General features: G+C 46.8%; 1 protein-coding gene across 1 annotated transcript in view; it reads left to right on the top strand.

Moving 5' to 3' along the window:
* LOC142589926 (allatostatin-A receptor-like) overlaps positions 1 to 25,332 on the top strand; it is an 86,024-nt gene that overhangs the window by 58,091 nt on the left and 2,601 nt on the right. Inside the window, exons 2-3 of the mRNA XM_075701639.1 lie at positions 4,209 to 4,298; positions 23,483 to 24,560. Coding sequence (XP_075557754.1) covers positions 23,568 to 24,560 — 993 coding nt within the window. The 5' untranslated portion in view covers positions 4,209 to 4,298; positions 23,483 to 23,567. The remainder of the gene's footprint in view (positions 1 to 4,208; positions 4,299 to 23,482; positions 24,561 to 25,332) is intronic.

The raw sequence follows: 25,332 nt of genomic DNA, 5'->3' as shown, positions 1-25,332 counted from the left end.
TTCCGGGTCAGTTGCTTTATGCATTTCTTTTTTTCTTTGTCTGTTTGACTGTCTTATTTTTTAAAGCTGACTGTATATATATGTTAAGTGTGTGCTTTATTTCTTAGACCACAAGTGAAGACGTGCTCTTTATTTATCATCACATTGCGAGCTGATGCGCGATAAAATTTCGAATTTCAAATATTTTCCTTATCTTGCGACCGTTTATATTTTTATATTTTTCAGATTCGTATCAGATTTACTGTTTATGTGATCTACGACCACTTTATGTAGGAACTTCGGCGTTAAAAGTATTGCAGCTTTGAAGTTGCCCTTCCAATTTCATTAGCGAAGTATCATACGTTGGACTATGCATATGTATGCGGCAATTGTTCGCTGTGCCATTGAACACACTGTTCCTATAGAAACATTGTTTTTTTATTGCTTTTACATAATCTTTTAGAGGTCGCATACGCATCATTTCATTAACCTACTATGCACGAGTGTGATGACATGGTTACAACTTCTACGCTTTGAATTTCGATTTGCAGAAATTCATCAAAGCTGCATGACACGTTGCGATTCAAACGTTAGCTTTCAATTCGAGACTTCAGGGCAGGACAACAATGTTAGACGTTTCTTTCTTGGTCGCATCAAAAATAGTAGTACCTATGGCTATAGTGCAACCGCGCCACCACGTGAGGCAGTTTCCATTTTAGTGCGATGGCAATTATATGGACGCTCGAGGCGCTTTTGTGCACCGTCACCATTGGCGCCGTCGTGCTGTCCTGCTGTTGACGATTCTGTCAATAGCGTGGGGAATTGCAAGCACTCGACGGGCGTGAAGTGCTTTTGAGTTTAAAAGCGACCAAACCAAGAGGACAACACGTGACGCTCTGCTCAATCTCATGGGCCGAAGCCAGGGCAGAGTGCTGGCTTTCCCTGTTGTCATGAGTGCGGTGCGAGCGTATACGTTAGCGTTCCAGCTGAACAGTTGCGCGCTTACAACACTGTTGTGAGCGTGAAGCTAAAGTATGCAACCTTTCCTTATTTTTCTTTGGACGCCGACCACCTCCTCACGATATTGCTTTGGTCTTATCTCGGGCATCGTGGACATACGACGCCCGCAAGGACGCCGGCACACTCCACAATCTCGTCAGCGCTGTGAGACGCGCTTCCAGCGCGACGCTAAACGATGCTGTTGCTTTTACGCGGGCTACGCCCTTGGGGCGAAACCGGCCATTCCGCCTTACCAGCGCGGTAGCGTTAAGGCCCCCCGCGTCGCAGAAAATCCGGCGTCGGCGTCCCGCGCCGAGCGTACTTTCGCGTAAAACCCTTCCTAACCACGCATCACCAACCATGCAGGCGATCCGTGGAGCGCAAACAAGTTACTGAATTAAGTGAACTTCTCAAAGTAAAATGGGTCAGAAAAGTCGCGAAGTACGATTTGCACACAACCTACAGACATGATAAGGTCGGATTGAATTGAATTTGAATATAGAATTTGAAGTAATTTGAATATACGAGAAAACATAATTCTGTTACGTGGAAGCTCCCGCGCCAACCCCTTCGCCAGCGTTTCTACCATTCATGAGAGGCGCGCTCGGTTCTATGCAAGGCGTCCAGATGGCGCTCGCCTCCGCACTTCGCGGCCGACGCAAGACCGCCGCGTTTCGACCAGAAAGCTCGCCTTCGTGCATAACGTTCGCCGCCAGCGTTTCCCGGTAAACGTTACGGTTACATAAGCTGCTGTTGCCGGGAAGTGTGAGAAGCAGTCAGGGATCTTTTAATGTTGTCGCGTTCCACTCTTAAAGGCGAAACTGTAGCGTTCTCCAAATATTTTATTCACACTGAACTGACGCTCAGTTTAGAGGCTTCTAAAATATTTTGTGCCTTGCTTTGGAATCAGAGGTGATATACTCTCATGACATCCCTTCTCAGTAGTATTGCACGTTGGCTTCATTTCTTTTCAAAATTCACTCTGAAGCGATTACAAAAAAAAAAAAAAAATACTCATCCTGAATCCAAAGTAGGGCGCAACTGGAACTGTACGGAAGTGGTTTTATGTTATAACTGCCCTTAGGCTCAGTGATAATCACATTAATTTAATCTTAATGTTTGTGTCATTGCAAGTGACGAAAACAACAATCGTGAAGCTCGTTGCGATTGTTCGATTACAATGAAGATCTGGTACGTTATGCTTGCATGTCAACCGAACAGACGATGTTACATCCTCCTCGGTGTTTATGCAAAGAAGAGCTGTCCTTGCACCAGAAAGCAGAGAGAGGTTACTCGCTCCACATACACAAAGAAGCCGGGTTCAGCACGTAAGTGCGGCATTTTAATAACAAAAACAGCATTTCTCGCATGTATAAAAGTGCCAGTGGGTAATAAAAACAGACCTCAAACAGACGTAAAACTTACCCTGAGTTGCCTTCCGGAAACAGAAGAGAGTAAGTTTCACTGCTTATTTGTCCTCATTTGGCTTCCGTCGATGTAGCGCGTCCCCACTGAATACAATTTTTGTTTTGTTTTCCACAATTTGAACTTCGGAAAGGGGGTGGGTGGCCAACTGAACCATGGCGCCTGTATGCATTAAGGCACAATTTGCCTGAAGTACTGTCGACAGAACACCTGTAGACGCTGAGAAACCTGGCGTGTTCATTATCTCCTCAATATGCCATTCTTTTTAGATTTCATTATTGCCAAGCACACTGCATGTTGTAGAGAATGGACTCGCTAGAAAATGTTCCCGACTTCATATTTGCATTCGACATTGAGTCCAGATAATGCATTGAAACAGTATCCTGCTGTAGGAATACACTAATTCGCGTTCAGTAGTATAAACTACTGCAAGGAAATAAGGATGCCGCTTCGTGTTGCCTGCACTGTGCTTTCCTCTCACACTTGAACGACAAACCTGCAAGATCGCAGGTTTGTCACAATAGGGAGCCTGTGCCCCTAATTATTTGTTGTAGGCATTTCATTCTTGTTTCAAACAATATGTTCCAATCGTATACCACGCTCTCAACATTGTTCTCGGTAATTTTGACTAAATAAACGGAACACTTTTGGAAAATATGTCCCACTTGCGTAGTCGCTCCTTTGAAGAACAAAGATGTTACACAGAGTTAGTGGTACTTATGTAAAAAGAGATTACGTGTTATTAGAAGCATTAGCAACAAACTCCAACGATGACAAACCCGACGCCCAGAGACACTCATTCCGCGCAGGCTCTCATTAGTGAGAGTGAAACTCATGGAATATGTAGTGTAATAAGTATGTTGTCTACGTTTGCTGATTACACTAAATAAAAATTCAATACAACCTCTCTTTCAAAAGGGCGCTACCACGAAAAAAATACTTGGCCAGACCTTACATTAAACCTGTAAAGCGCATAGTTGCAATATATACGGGCTTCATGAAAAAATCGGTGCGCGAAAACAACTAATATATGGCAGAATCTTACGCATGAAGTTATAAATTCAGAAATCTTATTTTGAACTGTTCTCGCAGTCGGGGTTCGGAATGAACCCTTTGAATCATTTCATTCTTCTTTAGTTGCCCCGCCCAGTGAGCGCTGCAGCTAGACGACTCGTAGTCTATTCAAACATTTCATGTTATTGATCCCGAATTAATTCGAAATTTGACTACACGTAAGCACTTCCTGTGAGTTTTGAATGCGAATGCAATCATTATTTCTTACCATTCTTAACATTATTTTTTATAGCGAGTACCGAGGCGAAGTTAGAATGCAAGCGAGAGGCTGCGCGGACGCTGAACGCGCGGATAACACAGGCTTCCGATAGCGAGGGTCACGTGACTTCGCTACGGTGCCCTCTCATCTCGCGCAATGCCTGGCGCGCCAGCAGACGGACACGTTCGCCCGCTCTGGTCCGTCGAGGCGTGCACGTGACATGGCGTCGCAGCCAATGGGAATTTAGGTGCCGCTTCGCTGCTACAGACGGCGGTCGGGTGTGTTTCGCTCATTGGGTCTTTCGATGATTTTGCATCAAAAGCAGCGACAAGGGCACCACTCGCAACATCGCGGCAGAGCGCGCGCCCTGCGTTTCCGCAGGTATTGACGAGACGCTACCCGAGAGGGTCCGATTCTTGCAGCAAATGCTAGGCTCTAAAAGTAGTTGAAAACGAGTCGCCGCTAGGGCGTGCGCAAGTGCTCAGGCGGCGTGTGCAGTAATAATGCTTCATTTCGTTTCTTTCTCTTACAGGTAAGCGGGAACAATCACGAAATAATGCAAAAGGATTCCCACCGTGCGTCGGGTTTCACCGCAGTGCGCTGAACGGGAGAAAGCAGTTTCGTAAGTGCCTCTTCCTACGCTCATTTGGCTTGCGCTGCGAGGGGGGTTCGAGAGAAAAAAAGGGACACGCACCCGTAAACAGATTTGTCAATGAGGAACTTCTAAAAATCCTCGTGCAAGTCTTCTCTAAAGAAACTAATGAATAATGATGTTGTTAGCATCGTGACTTTATCTTAAACTATGTTTCAGGAATTTTATGAAATTATGGAACGTGCAAGGACAAAAAAAGGGGGGGAGGAGCAGTGGAAAAGTTATGCCTCCATGAATTCAAAACGTGTATGCGAATTGCCCCATCTGCGTAAGTATAGAAGTGCCGTCATGTGGTATAAAGCGTTAGTTGCACTTTACATACAGTTCGTTTTTTACGTTGGTACCCGAGTAAGGCAAAAAGAAAAATAAATGAAAGGACATTTGCAAAGTAAACATTTAACTAAATGTGATGTCAAGAACTGACCACGAGGAATGAACGCGGCCAAAAGAGCACGTTAAATCCTGCTAAAGTACATCTTCAGTGATATAACACAATAACAACTTGCAGGCGTAAGATAAGAAAAATAGAAGAAGAGATACGCGTTGTAAAACAGAAAGAGTGAAGCTTAAGAAATTCATCGATCCGTCTTCCCTCTTATACTGTAGAAAAAAAAATACTTTTGCACCGTTAACAAAACAAACCAATGTTTTCTTTAGAGGAATATATATAAACGTAGTGTACATAGTGTGCAGATATCTTTCAGTGATAGCAATGGAATGTCTAGAGGCCCGCTTTGGAATTATAACATCAAAAATTGTATCCATTATTTTATGTAGACGGTCGCTAGGGTAATGGTACGGAAGTCTGTGAGTACAACCTGACAAGGACCGCTAACCACTAGAGCTCTTGACGACCGCTATCGTGAGATGTTGCGTACATGTATACAGTTTAACCAATATTGTTCAATTACATCTCGGCCAAACTGCAGGCAGCAACGGATCAACAACATTGTTGCAGTTTCGCCGGAAAAGCGGAGCACCGATTGCGATTGCAAATTAGTGGACAAATAGCTATAGGAAATAAAGATAGTAGTATGATCGGCCGTATAAACTTGTAAGCGTGGGCAGACTAACTAAATTAACAAGCACGGTGTCACGTGCACACAAGCGAACATGAACACATCTCACTCGATGAGGACGGAAACTCCCTGTCAAAACACTCGAGTTAGGAAACGCGGCAGCAGGAGTGAGCGAAATGACCTTCGCGCTGCGTTTGACCTTCGGGCGGACCGGAGTAGAACGCGCCCCGCACCCCCTTACCTAACGTCCCCTCTGAGCCTTGCGCATGAGGGATGACGGTGCGCTTTCTCTCCGCTTTTCTCGCTTGCGTGCGCGAGATGGAGCCGCGATCACCGGCTCACCCTCGCGCGTTTTCACTCGCACATACGCGCAGCGACAATTTTATTGCTCTTGGGCTTTATACGGAACGCCATAGCGATGGCACTAATGCGCCTTGAGTGCCCATATAATTGCTGTCGCAATAAAAACTAAACAATGCTGATGAATTTTACATGGAACCCGGATGCAAACCTGTACTCCACCCCGTCTGCCAATAGCGCTGTCTGCTATCGTTATGGGTGGTAATAACACTAAAGTGAAGGCCGGTTATCAAACACGACCTGAGGTCAACGGGAATAACTACATGAAGAATTCTACCTAAACATGCTCTGCTTTTCACCGCACTCTCACATCGCAAAAGAAGCATGTTCAATGTGTACTTACCCAGACGCACGCACATGTTGACCAAAAGTGAACATGTTTTGGCCTACTTTCACTGCATTTATACTACCTAATGTGTGAGGATAGAGAATTGCGTTGAGCACAATCCGTGATACGGCGGACTGACGCTGCGCGGGCAGTTCCACAGCTGTTCTATATGAGGCTCCTCAACTTCGCGCACCCTGCCTCACATAAAGAACTTGAGACCCACATGGGAATCTGCATTGTTTATTAAAATCCTCCGAAAAAGATAAATCTGCCCGAAGAAGTACGCGCAGCTGCTAAAGACAAAAATAATGTTGTGCAGGAACTATCGACGATGATTGTAACAACAAGCGAAAAGCCGAGCGTATCTGGGACGCTATTATATTTCTGTATGATAAGCTTGCAGGCGTATTTTTGTTGGAACAAAAATTATTTAGGTAGTGTTCGTTGTTGCTTAATTCCGCAGAAAAGAGTGTCGTTAGCCAGATCGTTTGTAGCGGTAGTTCTTATATCTTTATATACATATAAGTTGATTTGTCACAAATTTATTAAAGCGAAGCTTTCTTTGCCTCATCCTTCGACTTTCCCACTGCTACTGCTACTGCTGCTGTCTTGCACGTCGCTTCAGGTGTGCTTCATAGCGTGGAATTAAACGGGAAAAAAAACTGCTAAATGAACAAACAAATCCGCTAGGAAGCCTAAAACAAGCAGATAAAATACCCGAATCACGAAGCATGCTAGTGCCACGAGACTGGAAAAGAGGAAAGGCGACGCGAGAAACTCGTTTGGAGCATTCGATCATGTCACATGTGCACACCCCCCTCTGGAGCTCCCTGTGCGTCGCCAGAATACCTTCTTGACAGCAGTAACTATTAGTGATCCCCGTAAAAGCATTCCAGAAACTGCAGCGCTTACCTTTCTACTAACGGGCAACAGCAATTGAGTTATGCGGAAGCATGAAAGGTGTAGCACAGTACATGAAAGAGAAAACTTGGCTACCACCCGAATTGTAGCACGAAGCTACAGAGGAAACCCATACGGATTTCTCGGAGAGGAAGCCTTGCCGTTGAAGAAAAATTCATGCCGGACCTGGACAAATTTTTCTTCAGCTGCGAGGCTTTGGTTCTGAGAAATCTGTATGGGTTTCCTTTGTAGATTCGTGATACAATTCGGGTGGATGCTAATTTTGTCTTTCATAACGTGCAACAATCCAGAGCGGCGGAGGTTGTGAATAGAGTGGTAGAGAGGAGGTAGGGAGAGGACACAGAGAATGGGTAGAACCGACGCAGCCAAGAAAAGAGTGAGTAATAGCCTTGTCACTCTTCGTCCACAGTTTGGGTACATTGGGCCAGGGCGGGAAAGGGAGAAGGCCACGTAATCACGACCAGTAAACGCTACTGCGAGTAACGACATCGGTTGCGCAAAAACTTGATAAACTGAAGTTCGAGGTAGGGTACGGTATGTTTAAACACCACGCAAATTTGGCCAGTGGACGGTTCGCGCAATGCGTGCAGACGCAAAGCGCGAGTAAAGTGCCGTAGCATCTTTAGGCGACACTACGGAAGTGGTGGCACGACAAATCAACCCTTCTGTGCCCGCTTCGGTAGCACTGCGGCTGTCGCTTTGCTTGAGGTCGCGGGTTCGAGCCCTACCGCGGCAGCCGCATTTCGACGGGATCGAAATGCAAGAACGCGTGTGTACTTAGATTGAGGTCCACGCTAAGGAACCCCGTGTGGTAAAAATTTACCTGGAGTCCGCCACCAAGGCATGTCTCATAATCCGATTGTGGTCCTGACGCGTAGAACGCATACTTTAATAAAAATATCGCACTTCCGCAACGATGTGATGTGCTGTGTGAGGCAAGGAGAATGCTAACCTTCTCGGAGGCTGTGAAGAATGGCGCACAACAGCGCCTCAGGAAAACACGTCATCGCTGTGTGTTTTGTGTACTAGGTAGACAAACAGCAGTGGTGAGCCCAAGGTAACGTTTAACGTCAACTAACCACGGTCGTATTAGACTAAACGCTGAAGAAATTAAACATTTGCTGTCAACGCCACCGCTAATTATCGTAAATCAAAGCAAACAGCACAGAAAGGTTCGCTTACGTCGATTCCCACACTGCGTGGGATCCGCATAATATTGTCTCCAGCGGAGAGAGTGCTGAAGACAACTGCCACCAGAACTGATCTCCTGGCAGCCACTGCAGGCGGAGAGGGTGGTGGGAAATCAGTCCGCCCTGCGCAAGCACTCCATATAGTCAGACGCCCCAATATCTTACCCGAAAGCCTGTTGTTCTCGAGCTACGCTCCATCTCACTAGTCGTTTGCAGCCCTGCCGAAGGTATGAGGCGTACGCAGGCAATATCCTTCCGCAAGGGGATATAGTTCAGGGCATAACTGCCCGAACAATGACAGGATTTTAGTTCGTTTTCATTTTTTTAGTCGTTACGTACTGTGTTACAGAGATACGTCACACCGTAGGACCTTCGCGTGTGCATGTCGTTTTTCCGCGAATTCATCAGTGGCCGAGCTGACGAGGTGTCGTGGATGAACAAGCCTCGAGCTGCATTCGACCTTCCTATGGCCATAAGCAGACCGGCACTGCTGCAAAGGGCTTTTGAGGTGAAGCATGGTTGGTGTTTAGCGAACAATACGCCCCGAAACATGATTGTGCGACAGCACGGACCCTTTAAATGGGCGCCTTGGCAATGGAGGTGAGTTTAAGCCCCGCTAGCAACGCACCGCCGACCTCCATGAAATTTAGTGAGACAGCTAACAAAAGTCTTTGCCATATAAATCAAATTTACCTACGTCACATGCCCAATGCCCGCGTGCGGCCGTCCGCTTAGCGCGCGTGTGTTTCTTTTACACCAGTTATCGAGCAAAATAATTATTGACGCCACCATACATCCCGATAAAGCGCATTGAAAGCTGCACGCGTACCCAAAATTACGCCATACTTGCGAGAAGTCCTTTAAAGTGAGGGAATAGACAAAACAAAATAGACAATAATTTCCAGTATTCTTGCGTGATTTGAATGCGAAAGCATAACGACTTCTCGCATTAATTGGTTACGTGCATGGCGCATGACACCATGCGTTGTCACGTGTCCTTCGCAAGCCTACCTCAATCCGCCATTAAGCTACCTTAATCTACATTGCTCCAACTTGTACCAAGCCTAATCCACCTTAATTCACCTTGCTCTAATTTGTACGAACCTTAATTCACCTTGTTCTAATTGGTACCAACTTTAATCCACCTTGATCCACTCTTGTCGCAGCCAGATGCGGTATGACGTGTGCAGTTACACACACCCTAGGCACAACTTTAGTCAACTACAACCGTGCAGCGTAGGCGGTGTCGCGGAAGCGTGCTCGTCTCGAACCCAGGAGGCACGGTTCCGCTACCCACACAGGCCCAAATGTACCGAATTGTTTTCAAGAGCCTCCCTAGAAATTTTACGTCAATCCGTACATTTCTTTTTCTTTGACGCGTTTTTACTCTTTGCTCCGTCCGCCATTTTGGATACCATCGTTCGGTCACGCCGGCATCTACCACAATATTTGGCGGAATAGGCGCGTAATGTTTTCGCATTAGAGACCAACCCGTTTCAGAGAATCACATGACGGTTTGTGTGTTCAGGGTTTTGTGCAATACCGAACGTACGTGCTTCCACTGAACCGCCATTATGTCTCGAGCTTTTCTGCCATTTCTGACAACACATTGCTCACAGTATTTTATTAGACGCGCCATATTTTATTTAGTTAGAAGAGAGTTCTCCCTCTGCACATACAAGTTTGCATAAATAAACAAATTTTTTTAAAATGCGAAGCATTAGTTGCAATTGTACATTATTATTTTCACAAACTGCGGATACGACAACTTGGTCTCGACGCTATTGAGTTATGCTGATTGCGGAAGAGCAGGATAATAAAAGAATGCTCCGACCCAGACCCGGCTCATTTCAGGCAGACGGAGATGGAGCAGAGCTTTCGTGAACTACGTCTTAGGACTCACACGTGCGTACTCTGTGAACTCAGATTATTTCTAAAAGCTGTACTAAAGGTTCAGAAGCTTTGACTGTTGGGCCAGTCGAAATAAAGGAGGGAAGAAACGACGTGGGCATCGCAGAGCGTCTCTCCTGTCGACGGCGTTTCTTCGCGCGCTTATTTCCGCTCGACGTCACTGCCTACACTACTGAACACTTCATCAGGACTTGATTAACGGTGCCCTAAATAGTCAATTCCAACTCAATATTTCTATTTTGTCGTGTGATTAAAAAAAAGTTGGTAGTTTCAATCGAAGGCGATGCATTAAAAAAAATCCGTGACCACCTAAGCACTTGTTATGAATACTGAATGCGAGAGCATTATGTCAAATTTAGTGCCTTTCAGCGGTCCTTCCAGCTATGAACTCCTCGCGGATAAGCGAGCGCGTTGCGTCCCTTGGCGTGTTTTAACTTCGCCTTGCCGAGGCGCACATAGAAGGCAGGCGAGAGTGGGCGCGGGCAAGGGACACGCGGATAACATAGATTTCCGAGAGTGAGAGTGAAGGTGACGTGGCGTCGCAGCGACGCTCTCTCCCCTCACGCAACGCCAGGTGCCCTGGCGCCGCAGCAGGTGTTCCCGTTCGCCCGTTTGGCTCCGTCGAGGCGCGGGACATGGCGTCGCAGCTAATGGGAATTTAGGTGCCGTTTCGCTTGTCCAGACGACAGACTCCGTCACTTCCGCTCGCATGGGTCATTTGACGATTTCGCATCGAAAGATAGCAACGTTTGCCATGCCGCTCGAACTCATCATAACGGTGTTCTAACAATACGCAGGGACAATGCAATGGCGCCGCGTTGAAATGGCGCAAGCGAGTTGCGAGCCGCGTTCCTCATCGAGTTCCAGCTCGCTGTTTGAAACGCAACTGATCTTGCCCGTGAGCTGGGACGTCTCCAAGTTTAGGTGCTGCGGTTGGGCAGAACAGCCCTCCTCTTCTGCCGTCGGCTGCCGCCATTATCTTTTCCCGTTACGAAAAAAAAGAAGAAGAAGACGCACAAGCGATCAAATCATTGTTTCAAACTTCACTTACAGCACATACAGGGACAAGAGACCGAAAGATCGAAGAAGACAAGCGCTGCCTTCGTCGTTCTTTTGGTCCCTTGTCCATGTATGAGCTGTAAGTGATGTTTGAAACAATGGAATACCTACTAGCCCGTACCCAAACCTTGATCAAATCATTTCTTTGCAGCGTAGTTCTATAATATTTGGCTGGTGTAGCAGGACGCCACGTTACAGAAGGGGGCAAACAAAGCGAGACGATACTTGACCTGGCGCGATGCAGCGTACGTGAGACAACCACAACAGCGGCGCCGCAGAGACAGCGCCCCGTCAGATGCCAGGCGCGTCACACTGCTGGCGCGATGATGAATACCGGCAGTGTTGTTACAGGCGTCGCACTTCCATGGAACCCGAGATGAGACCGACGAGAAACAGTTTGTCTCTGCTGGCGCGCAACGAGGATGTTAGACAGTCATAGCTTGATGATTACTGTTTGTTCCGCTCGGACCGATGTATACCCACCATGGTTGCGGTGCGCATACGGCTACTCAACTGGAACGCTAATGTGTGCACGTGTAAAGATAATGCGAGTTTCTGGAAGCCAGAACGCTGCCGCCCTGCCTCCGGCAGAGCCAATTAAGCCGATCGTGATGATACGCCAACTTGGCTTCGTTCCCTGTGTAATCAAATCAAATGTACTCCGCCACTCTAAAGACTTTCAAAGCCTCCACGTGCACACTGAGCATGCGTCATCCTTGCTGTAGAAGCACGACCGTGGCGACACCAACGGAGACGGCGTGAATCCGCTTCGCGTGTCCCCGTAATTGCTATCGCAATAAAAACAAAAGGCGAGCTTATCCGAGGTAAAAGAAACAATCGCTCGCAAGACAGGAAGGGCGCCGCAAAATGTCTCCCCCGAAGTCCACAAGGACAACAAATGCGCGAAAGTTGATTGCCACTTTCTCCTTTACAAGGGTACAGATGAAGACGGCGCGCACAGCATACTAAGAGAAACAAAGCATCGTTTCACGATGCTCCCACGGCTGCCGAAATAGATGTTGCTTGCACAACCGTCTTGTTGTCCGCACTGCCCACAACGGTTCTTGCGTAATGCGATATTCTCCAGACGGGTTCCTTTTTCTCTCTTTCTCCACCTCCTGGGAATACAATACAATCAGCGACGCGCGAATTTTCCCCGCGCCAAATTTCCATTTAGCGTAGTACGTGTGCGAGCACGTTGGTCCAATGGGACGTAAACGCGTTTTGCGTCCGGCCTTCCTTTCCGTGGCATGGACTTCGTTGTATGCATCCGCTCGGGAATGAGCGGGAATATGGCACGGGAAGCAAACGTGCGGTTGCTGCGCCTCTGTTGCGCTGAGAACTACTGCGTTGAAGCGACGAAAGAATTATGTTTTATTGTTTCGGGCAGACGATACTGAGCGTAGCTTATGTGTAACGTCCTAATTGATCCTAAAGGGAAACAGCAAGTTTTGTTGCCCTAGCAAGTTATGCTTCTCTATGTAATACTTATGGTGTGCTTGTGGGCTCATTTATTTTGTATTGTTGGATCGACTTCTGTTTGATTGCCGAAAGTGCACAATCTGCAGCGTCTGCGCTCTGCTTTTCTTTCTGTGTCGAGTGTTCAAGCACACTTAAGAAATGTACTTTATGTTAAGAACGTTTTTTTTTGTGAGCTCGTTCGATTAAATTTTGATCATTGAACAATTTATTGCTTGTGCTGAAACCGGCGAACATTTGCCAGCATTTCCAATTTTATCCAAATACCTGACTCTACTCTCCCTCACCTACTCACTCGCCCACCCGCACACTCGCCCACTCACAACTCACACACTCGCCCACTCACTCACATACTCACTCAGCCACTCACCCACTCACCCACTCACTCCCTCACTCACTCGCTCATTCGCCCACTCACTCACACACTCGCCTACTCACTCACTCACTCACTCACTCACTCACTCACTCACTCACTCACTCACTCACTCACTCACTCACTCACTCACTCACTCACTCACTCACTCACTCACTATGCTTCTGGAATATCTGAATGTTCATAAATGCAGGATTAAGAAGCGCACACTATGAGAATGGATAAAAGAAGGCAGACGCAGGAGAAACGGTAACTCGAAACTGTAGTGGTAAATTCATCGAATTGCACCTGAGCGCGCCAGGGACGTCCTGATTCGCCGCTTCATCCGATCACCGTTTCCTACGATGCGCGCCGGCGTGATTTGCCGAATTATCCATGAAGTGTATGCTATAGATATAAATAAGCAAGGACGGTGCGCAGAGTACAGCACGCGTAAGTGGCAATGAGCATGTCGCGATTATATCGCAATTCATCCGAAAAGTCAAGGCTCCTGTCACCCAAAAAGCAGGATTACTTAGTCGGAAAGGAGGCAAACATGAATGAGAGATAACAAGACAGCCGGATAAATTCTGCACAATCATTCCGTGGCGGCCCTGCTCGGCTGCTCCGACCTGGCGAGCCAGAAGGCCCTGGTCGGCCGTGCCCGAGCCGCGGCTACAGCCAATGGGCTCCTGTAATGAGGTGCCCACCTAGTTTCTATAAGGAACGGCCCCTTAAGGACTGCTCCACACGCTCCCTGTAAATACTTCAAACAATAAAGTTTTTCAGTCAGTCAGTCAGCCACAATGATTTAGACAGCGTTAATCGCTCATTCATTACAATGAAAAAAAAAAGGACTCAAGCTGACCTAAAACAAGCGTGGCAAACTTATAAAGCCAGAGTGGTCTAAATTTGCGAAAATCTCTTAAAACCATTCATGCCAAGCCGTCGTGCCAAGACTGAAAATTTCGAGCGATTTTCAAGAGCAATATTCGCGCTTACTTTCTCCTATAATACTAACAACAAGCATTTCCCACGAAAATGTGTGAAAACTGGTTTTTTTCAAAGGCTAGCTGCGTTGCTACGAACTCATCTGATTTCTTACCACCGTTTAGTGTTCGTTCGTTTTGAAAATAATCGAACAGCGAGGCGAGATAAGCCTGCCGGTCAACGCAAACTAGCAAGGCGGCGCAACAAAAAACAACAAAACAGTTCGCGAGCAAGCTAATTCACGGTGCAATAGCAAACATTCAGCCTGACGCAAGCCACGGAGGTGATATCGGGCTAGTACAGCTGGATGGCTTAACACCAAGATGCTCCTATCCCATGCGGGAGTGCCACACCCTCTCGTACTAAAACAAAAAAAAAAGCTCAACATGCTCGGTAGCATCAACAGCTACCTAGTATTCATGAGCTCAATAACATCATCATCACCAACAACCCCCCCCCCCCCCATCCATAAATGCCACCAAAAGAAAAACATCGGGGACCTGCACTGCTAGACAGATGACTTCTTAGCATCGCGGCACCGTTTATGCCGCACGGCTTTTTCTTCTTTCTTACAGCACGGCTAGCGCATGACCGCCTCTAGGAGTGCACAACAGGGTCACACGCCCGAAAGTCCACAAAAATGGCCTTATTATGCAGTGAAGGTTCATCTGACTGGCTACGCGCTTAGTCGCATGCTGCGAGGGAGTTCAAAAAAGCTTCCTCATATCAGTGTCTGAGGCGTCTTTCTCTTCTGAAGTTTTTAATGCTCGCCGATGTAAGCTCCACATCAAAACCAGCACGCGACCCCATGCTTCATCGCTGTTCGTTATTTTTAGACTTCAATGTGATGTTCACTGATAAACCTTTGCGGAAGTGACAGTCGATTACGGAATATGGGAGAATTCGCGTATACGTATAGCATTTGCCAGAGGGACGTTAAGCACATTTCAGTTGTGTTCGTACTTTTATTTTCGTATGGTTGCCGTAGGATATTCTCTTTTTATAGTTGTGAGAGCCCACCAACTTTGAAAACAGGACCATCATTATGTTCAATTGCTCTAGCACTAACTCATTCAGCGGCGTTCAGCGTTGCTTTTGACGTCGGTATTGCCTGGTGCAGACTAGGGATGTGCGCATTTAATGGCGCCATTACATCTGCTGTATACTAAACATAGGAATAAAAGAAGGACAGGCTAAAATATTCACAATGAGTTTGATACGCGTCTGCAAATGGCATCACTATTTGTTGGTGCTCTTGTTGCTTTCTTCTATCGATTCGCCGATATTAACCAGATCTTCGGTCTTTCTATAGAAATAACGAAACGAAAACTCTAGTTTTCTAAAGAAAATTAAGAGAATGGGATATTTTGGTAATTGCAGTTATGAAAAACCTCGCATACAAAAGAGCTTTGCTGAGCGCCCAGAACTCAATCATCATGTTGTCACGAGAACTTGATAACTTAGAAGTCCGCCCTAATTAAATACAATAAATCAGATCAGGGTTATATACTGGCCCTTAGAAACTATATTTTCTTTATTACGATGGTAAATGGTTTATAGCTAAAAGTTATAATCCAGGGCACGTTTCTTTTTGTCGAATTTCACATCGAAGCTCCACCACCGGTACGCTACAGTGACGTCATGTATTTCAGTTCTCTCTCTTTCTTTTTCACACGTGCACTGTTGTGGCTCCGTACAAGTGCTTGAAGCTTGCCGTGTTCTGTCTGCGGTTCAACTATAATATACTACTTTAGCAATGAAGTGTTTAGTAATAAAAGGTTAATTATCTCGGGGCATATGCCGTCAAAGATCACGACATCACGGCAAACTGGTGTGAAAATTTAAGTGCGACATAGCCACTCGTCTTACCTTTCTGTGTTTCCTTTTTGTCGCTTTCCATGCTTGCTCTCACAGTGAAGGTATCCATTTCGGTACTGTAGAAGGGCAAGTAAATAATACGGTGCGATTTATAATTCTTTTTAGTGTCTGTTGAAAATGCAAACAACAAAACGTAACAATGCAGCAGCAACTTGTGAACATTCATTTTCAATGAACACTTCTATACGAGGCTTGTATGCTTGAATATACCGAGATGTCGAAATCAAGTCTAGTGCTTGCATTTGGCTAGCTCGAGGGGATACTTTCTGACATCGGTCCATTCTGACATGGGTTCAGCGCAATTTTTCTTCTCCTGTCATATATTCTTTCCCTTCAGCGTAGCAACCCGGATATTCTTCTGGTTGACCTCCCTGCCTTTCCTGTCCTTGTTTTCTCTCTCTCTCTTATCAGCGTGCAGCATGAGCAGTAAGTTTCAACGCAGTTACTTGAGACGTACGCCTGTATTTTGCTCCCACTAGAACATCCGTCCCCACTTCCCCTTCTCTAAATCCCTATCATTCCGCCATGTTCCGCTCAGATGATAACAGCGCTGGACAGCTTATGGTTGCGACGTCCAGGACACACATACAGAAAAAAAAACCGAAGGACAAGCACGCTCAATGAGTCTCTCAAGTGTAACGTGAATCCAGAGACTGAATATAATCGAGCCTCAATATAAGAAAAGGAGATTTTATAAAGATTTCCCACAATTCCCCCACGATTGTTCGTGAACAAATCAACTTCAATCGTCGAAGGAAAACGTAATAGGAATCTAGAGTCCTATATAAAGATCTTCTGGGAGAAATATGGGTACAAAACAGGACATTTTGATTTTTTGCAGAATTCCTGAGCCGCATACTTTTCGTCAGGATATACACGACCAGGATATGATGGGGACGCACAGGCATTTGGGAACACACACAGAAGGTTACCGTGGAATACAGGTCAAGCACCAGGCTCCGGTATCCAGGTACCTGGCTCAACTCCTCGCCGAAGCCCCTAAACATTTTAAATGCTTACAGTGGTGCCTAAACGCGGAAAAAATAGAGCCAATGGCACTCTACCAGCTCACATGCAACCAAGTCGGGAAGACCTGAAGAGCTTCAAAAAAGACATGCCCTCGGCAGAAAAGGAATTGGTCCACCAGGCATAGTCTTTGGCGAAATGATTGTTTGTAAATCTTGTAATTGGCCCCAAGCCTACAGTCCACACTGCTGTCGAGCTAAAGACTAAGGTGGAGGTAAGGCCCCACGAGGCCGCAGAGGCCGCTTAACATTTCACGATCGATATAGGCCGCCATCAAGAACTGGAAGTTCTCGACCCCATTTCTGTTCAATGCATCCGACTTCTCAAAGTTCCGCAACACGCGCATCAACCATAAACCAGCATTGTGAGATTCTTTTGGCGAAGAACTATCAAACTGTGCTACTTCCTTTGACTAGTGTCCGCTCTGTGTTGCGGTGTGTATCGTTTTATTGTTGAACGAGGTACCTACTATAGGTTAGACTTGGACTTCCTGGAATTGGTTATAGGTGCTCTTGCAATAAGGAACCAATTTTAAGTGTAGTTTCGCGCAACCAGGGACTAGGATCCAAGTTTTTACCACCCTACCGACAGACTACTTCAGAATGTGTCTACAACCGATGTAATATGAAGCTTTACTTCGCTTCTGTTGCCCTGAACTCGTAAAGGCGACGTTTCCGTAGTCACCGTTACATCGTCACACGTTACTGCAATTCTAGGCCGAACTTAACGACCACGACGAGTGGAAACTTTACCTTCCGTCGTAATGATTAGGTGAAACCGAGGCCGACAACGCGCCGTCGCATAGCGGCCCAAACGTTTCTTTTACGACCTTTACCCGTGAGGACCGTAAAAAGCTTGCCCGACGCGCTGAATGGTATGTGTTTTAGGACGACATGACTCGAATGCGTCCAGCAATTCGTGGCTATGAGGTAGTGCGTACTGCGAGCTGTTAGTATAACACGTAAAAAGCAATTAAGAAAGAATAACGTGTTGCGCACGTACCCTTAAGTATGAATTAAGTACGAAAGAAGGAAGTCACCAAAGAAGGAGCAATATTTCTTTAACTTGAGGTAAAGCCAGAAGAGCACGCAGGACGACAGAAGGAGACGAAGCTTTTGCGTGCTCCTTTGCTCTTTCCCTCAAGTTATGCCGTACCAACTAGCCTACCAGTCTGTTCTTTTATTATTTCCAGCGTCGCCGCTTGTGCAACAGCTTTAACGAGGAGTTCGTTGTTGCTCACGAATTCCCGCGAGCAGTTTGTGTGGCTCAAACTCTAAATGGTACACTTAATCATTCTTAATGCGTTAACATTCCTAAGGTACTTACGCACTTTACGGGGCGCTATGTTTGTATATATGTATGTTTGTATGTAACCATTTTTCCCGCCTATCTGAGTTACCGTATAGTACGTGGTGGAATGGGCACTCCAAAGAGCTGCTAGGCACAGGGAGCAGGGTCCCGAACCGACCATTGGACTGACATGGGTCACTAAGTATATGGCAATGCGTACACACATGCTACTCTTCTATGATCGTCTTTCATGCCGACATGGGTCACTGCAGATGCGCGTCTGGATAGGTACCTTAAATTTCTCAGATGTCGAGCACAATCGAGCCCACATCACAATGGTTCCTCAAGGACAGCAACCGGATGCATTTGGAGGAGGCTGCGCCGAAAATGCACTGTGTGTGTGCCAAATTTCAATGAACGCATTTAACGCCAACGCTTTCGCGAGCTGGGCCACAAGTCTGTGCCACGAGCTGTGCCGCGTCGCCGCCGCGCAGTCTTCGCGGCGGCGCCGCTAGATGGCGGCGAGTGTTCTTATGGACGCGTGAAAAAGACATCACCGCTGCAGTGCACACTTCCTACATAACTCGTTTCAACTGTGTCAATACGTCATGTCGCTATATTGATTCAATGATAGACGGATTACCGTCGACAGTCACCGTGACGTGGGTTGTGCTGCATTGATTTATAGCTGATTACAACTGGCATTTGCCGTAATAGCCTGCATACTGCACGCGTATTACGATGCACTGGTGTATTTCTGCGGTGTCATATTAGCTGCTGTTCTTCGGCAAACTTCAGCGTGGGTTGCAGGTAAACAACGTTTCATCAGTAAGTTAACAAAAATTGGTGTATATTCTTATGATGAACAAATTTACGTTACCATGAATTTGAACGACCGCTACACTGTACACGCGAAGAAACGACATAACTGGAGAATAGGCCGAGTCGCATGAGCGGAGGGCCGCATCCAGTGAATGACATAGGCTTAGGACTGTTGTAAGGTGGAACGGATAGCCGGCGCAAAGTGTACTTCGCTGCAGCTAGATATACTGTGACGTCTAAGCACTGAGAGAGAGGTTGAATGGATCCTGCATCATGTCTAGCATGCTGCTCCGGATGGATAGGATGAAAAATGAAATGACGTGCATAGTTCACACTAAGGATGCACGACATACGCAAAGCGCACCACCTAACACTGAAATAAAGTGGATCATTGAGACCAATCTCTCTAAGGTAACGCAGAAGCGCCTTCGTTGTGCTATATGCACAAGAAGCACAATTTGATAGGCTAAGGACGTGACTCAAATATACACTACGATTCAAAATGAAAACCTTTGTTTAGAGCATCAGTTACAGCGCACGCAAGGACAAGGTGCCAATAGAACGACGAAGACAAGCATTGACTTCCAACTGATTTTTATTTCGAGTAACACGCACATATACTGAGACACCAAGACGAAAGCGCCCCCCAGAAAGCATCAAACCGACATGAGTGTGCCTTCAAAATTCAAAGGAACCATGACCGCCGCCTAAGATGAACGAGAGCGCATGTGCGACCTCAGAAAAACCAGTTCTTTATGTGTTAATGCAATTGACGGATTACTCAGTCACCTTCGGGAATCGCTGCTGCTTCAAAAATAAGTCTGGTGCATTCATTAGAATGCCTGGCTAAGATAGTGGTTTCTTGAACAAGCGGGATACAGCCGCATTGTGCGTGTTACGCAAATTAAAAATCAGTTGGAAGTCAGCACTTGTCTTCCTCGTTCTTTTGCTCCCTTGTCCTTGTATGCGCGGTAAGGGATGTTTGAAACAATGGAATACCAACTAGCCCGTACCCAAACCTTGCTTTGTTTAGAGTTGCGGAATTGATTACATAAGACACTTCATGCACTTCCCGGTACCAGGCTACGTCAGTAACGACTTCCCCGAACTTCATCAAACAAATTTAGACACTTAAAATTGTGAGTTGGGGGAAATTGAACGCGCTGCACGAGTGCACCGGGTTCGTGACGTTCCTAATCGAACCTCTTTAACGCCAATTTTACGCCAGGTTGGGCGACGCAGTATGTGTGGGTACGCAGCGCTTTTCAATAAAAAAAAAACGCACGTGTGCACTAGGTGTGTGCCGCTCGTCAGTGAAATAAAAAAAATAACGCACCGGTTATCTCATCTCGCAAGCCACGCGCGGTGTTACCGCGTTTGCACCGCCAGACGGCGCAGCGTGTGCAGAGGACAGCGCGAGGGAGGAGCTCGGCTGCAGTTAACGCCTCATACATGACGCGCGTTTCTGCAATCAGACCTACCGGCGCACACCACGCATCTCGGTGGCCATGTATGAACTTCGCGATGTTGATACTAGATAGCGCAAGGTGTGCAGAGAGAAGCGCGAGCATGAGCCTCAGTGAGGCCTCTGCGTGAACCACGTGGCTTCCGCTTCCGCTTTCTGCGTCAAATAGCTAATGACTGTGCTCGCAACAAACACTATTTAGTTTGCACGTGTTTAACTTTGTACACCAACAACAAAAAAGAAATAAGTGACAGACATGCAACAGCCAATATGACTCATTCGAAACACTACAAACATGTCCTATCCCTAAGACGAGAGATTGCTGTTTACGAAAATGAGGCGCGCAGCTTTCTGCACGGCGAAAGTTGTTTCTTAAAGAGAATATAAGCTTCTGTTTCATCGTAACTTCAGCCCTACTACACTTGCTTCCGCCACATAGTAGTAACTTCATTACCTTCGAATGACATATCTGCCGTGAAGCTTACCTTCAGAAACTGTCCTAAATAAGGGAAGAAAAAGCAATCACCTGAAAAATATTCCGATGCCCGCGATGATTCAAGGCCTCGTTGCGTCCATATACATAACACCTATAAGTTTCTTTGAACGCAGGCATCATTATACTTAGCAAAGATTTCCGTATGTTTCCTTTTCTTTGCCGCTGCTCCGAGTTTTTTGCCGAAGTGCAGTTTCACTAAGAATTACTAAACATAATTGTGGCAATGATCAGCTCTGCAAGAAATTGTTGAAAAAAAAGTGCAATCATTTTACTTAGCCAGTAGCTTTGTATCAATGGTAAGTAAACAATAAAGCAGATATAATATATGAGACAAGACAAGGTATGGCTTTCTTCAATCATGCACAACATGGAAAAACTATCCAGCATGCTTATCGGAGTTACACGAACGAGAGAACAAGAAAAAAATGGCTAAAATTAAGAACCAAATAAACACAACAAAAGCATGTTTAGCAGGGTACTTGTAGTTAGCCAAGGTGTCTTAAAAGAAAAGGGAAGAAAGACGCGATGCTAAAAGGATGCCTTCAAGGTAAAATTACTAGTCCTGTGCTCACAGTCACTGAACCATATCCGCCCTTTTGTCAAGCCTTGAGCTCAGTTTGTTGTTAGTGTTCACTGGAAGCATTTGCTTTATTGTAACCTTCCCGGGCGTTATTACCGGTCTCTCTCCCTTAGGATAGGGGTGGCCTCCGGGCTAGAGATTACACGTTCTTTCCAGGGTAATGACCACCATAATGTAGCGAAACCCACCCCATTTGCGACGAGAAGGGAGTGATGGTCTGATCCTCGCCATCTACGCAGGCCGAATCTTTCTCGTAATATTTATCTTTATTAACGAGATATGAAGAAGGGCGTTCGTGCACAAACACGGTGCTGGCTCCTGGTTGTCTTGCGACCAGGAAGTACATCGAGAGTGCCAGTTACGACCCTCTAGGTTCTGTCTGTGCCAGAAAAGTAGCACGCCTCACTTGTCGTTTAGTAGGGAGCCAAAGGGTGTGGAATCCTAATAACCCGATCAGAGCCTTGCAACCATTCGCCAAACGGGTGTTCCCACGCGGCGATACAGATACGGTGACTGCAACCTGTCCGCTAGCCTTAGGAAACGCGTCTCGTAAGCTTATTACATGCTCTATAGGAACATTCTGGGAGGCCTGCCTCTGGCAGAAGCGTAATTTCGCGGAAGCATAATGTACAAGTGCACTTTGACCTGATATTCATCTTTGGTACCCCTTGTTAAACGTAAAGTGCTTAAACCGCCCTAAATTTGCAAGGCAGTTCCTCACAGTTGTGGCATGTGCCTCAACCTTGGAGCAACTAAGGTGCTCTTAGCAGTTTAGTAGTGTGGTTTGCTGGGTCAGCTGGTGCACGGTGAACGTATAAGGGGTTCCAGCAAGTACGGACGCGAGCACAAGCAAAAAGAAACGGACAGGACAACGCTGGGACAACGCTCTTAGCCTTTTCTCAGGGGCACTGGCGTCGACCAGGCACATTACTTACTTGCTGCTGCGTGCGTTTGCGCTTGGGCAGATGTGGGCTATACTTGAATGCGTCGTTTCATATGTCTCTCTCGTCATAAGCAGTAGCTAGCAGAGTGTATGACCATGTCGGTATCTGCACTATGCAATAAAGAACGTTTCGGTTTCTATGTTCAATGTGAACCTAATGCCGGTAGTGCCCGACTATGTTGGTGAAATTTCTGCGTACTGGTGCGAGTGGGGAACGTGATCATAGGACTAATGTTGCAACGATTGATGCTTAATTTAAAAGGTCGCAGTGAAGTCTTTAGCGTCGACACTTCATCAAGCAATGCACAGACGCACCACTTCACCCCCGTGGTCATTTCTCTCCGGATGAAAGGTAAAGCGAATAATGCAGCAGAAAGTGCGCAGGTACAATGGCACTATTATTGAGCGCAATGTGGGTACACACTCGGCTTGAGATAAACAGCGAGCTTGATTGCATCATGGCGGCGTTTACGCGCCGTTGCAGTCCAGTGCCCGTGAACGCTTCTGATTAAAAAAAAAAGAATGCACTGCTCGTATTGACCTGACAACTTAAACCATCATCAAAAAGGACAAAAAGAAAACACGTGGACAAAACATAGAAGGCCAGGTGCGCTGACTCACACCATATATATTTCGGAAAGGAATGAGGGAAAGAGCTCGTGGTCTTCGTGCGCGAAAAAAAGAAATGCCACCAACTGATTAAGAAACAATACTCGACCGACTCTTTTAAAATCGAAAGATGTGATCTTGAAATTCGTTCGAGCAAGCATATTTTGCCGTATGTAGCAGACGTATCACCAACGCACTCGACGCTCTTGTGCCTGATGAAAAAAAGCCTGCAAAAGCTCACGTGAAATAATGTGCGCATACTTCTTCACGATACCACAATGTCACTTTCTTTAAATTAAGCAAATTGTACCTAGCACTCATGAATGTCAGCAATAAGTAACCGATCACTTTTATAGTTGGTGCACGCGCCGCGAACAATATTGGCAGAAACGTTATTGAAAGCTAGCATTCGCATTTTCTCTTTCCTCTTTTCCAGTGTCTCCACCTTCGTATCCTGGCCACGGACGACTCAAAGCTACTCCTGTGATCCAGAGCAGCAAGAGCCCTGAGAAGACTCCATCATGCACAGGTACACCGAAGACCCTTCGTATGCAGCTGAAGACCACAAGCGCGACGCCGAGTCAGCGACGCCTGCCGGCGTCGTCCAGCACTACGGGAGTTCCGATCCAATCAAGTTCCTGGCGACGCTCGTCAAACAGACCGCGGCGGCCGCGGCCTCGAACCTCTGCAACGGTACCGCGTCGCCGCTGTCTTGCGGCGGTGACTCCAGGAACGTGACTCCCGATGCCGCGTACTCGGACGGCGAGGACGACGACTTCTTCGAGTACCCCGGGAACAGGGCGGTGGAAGAGGTGCTGGGCATCGTGGTTCCCATCCTGTTCGGTGCCATCGCCGTGATCGGTTTCTTCGGCAACGCGCTCGTGGTCCTCGTCGTGCTGTGCAACCCGCAGATGCGTTCCACCACGAACATTCTCATCATTAACCTCGCCATGGCCGACCTGCTCTTCATCGTCTTCTGCGTCCCTTTCACGGGCTGGGACTACACCCTCAACTACTGGCCCTTCGGCGACGTCTGGTGCCGCGTCGTGCAGTACCTCGTCATCGTGTGCGCGTACGCGAGCATATACACGCTGGTGCTGATGTCGCTCGACCGGTTCCTGGCCGTGGTCCACCCGATCACCTCCATGTCCGTGAGAACGGAGCGAAACGCGTACATGGCCATCCTCCTCACCTGGGTCGTCATTCTGCTAGCTTGCATTCCCGCGCTCTTCGCCCACGGCATGATTGTCCTCAACGACAGTTTTTCCTCTTGCACCTTCCGGGTGGACCTGGGATACAACATCGCGGCGTTTCAGATATCTTTCTTCATGTCCTCCTTCGTGATTCCGCTGGCGCTCATATTCGTACTTTACGTCTTGATGCTCAAGAGGCTTTGGTTTGGAACGGCGCCCGGAGGCAGGGTCAGCGCGGAAAGCGTGCGATCCAAGAAACGGGTCACCCGACTCGTAGTGGTGGTCGTCGTCGTGTTCGCCGTTTGCTGGTGTCCTGTTCAGGTATGTGCTACGTGTATTGCTTTAGTAAAACCGAGTACAGGTATCAAGGGTGGCAGGCTGCGGTCCTGTGCTCAAGTGCTAGTCAACCTTCGGGTCGTGCTATCTATAGCTTAAGAAGGATGTAGCTACGGGAGCGACGCTAATCCGTGGCGCAAATGGGGTCGAAAACGTGTTTTTGTCTCCATGCTTCATGCTTCATGCCTACAACGCCAAATAGTGTCCAAGCGTAGCATGAGACGACCACACTAAATGGCTGTTCAGTCGTCTTTGGCGCCCACTTGAGTATATTGCCGCCTTCGTAAACAAATGGCAGCGGATATTTTTGGGTTCATTCGCGCCTACAGCCATAGGTATGACTTTTGGGTGAGCATAGCATTACACACTGATGACAGAAAATAAAGAACAAAGCTCTCGTCCCCGTGTAACATTATCAACAAACTAAGTACAAACTAAGCCAGTAAAATATGGGGTTAGAATTTTGAAGCTGGCATGTGTGTGCAGTGGAACAAACTCAGCTTTTGAAATGCCTGTCATGTCTTGCAAAACACGTTCAGCTTTTCTGACGGCAAGCCCTGATGACCGCAACATGCCGAAGCTGCAGCCTCCGAGGCTGTGTGTGCGATAGAGCTCAATGATTTAGAATATCAAGCAGAAAGTGCCACACGTGTGGTCACTTCCTTCAGTGCTCCGGAATAGAAAAAAAAAGTTTTATAACTGCAAGCTTAATGTAACTTACTTGATTGAATTTCCTACTACCAGAATTGTATGTGAT

The sequence above is a fragment of the Dermacentor variabilis genome, chromosome 8, assembly GCF_050947875.1.
Source record: "Dermacentor variabilis isolate Ectoservices chromosome 8, ASM5094787v1, whole genome shotgun sequence".
NCBI classification, from domain to species: domain Eukaryota; kingdom Metazoa; phylum Arthropoda; class Arachnida; order Ixodida; family Ixodidae; genus Dermacentor; species Dermacentor variabilis.
The sequence above is the reverse complement of the archived record's forward strand: the minus strand, read 5'-3'. Positions and strand labels throughout refer to the sequence as shown.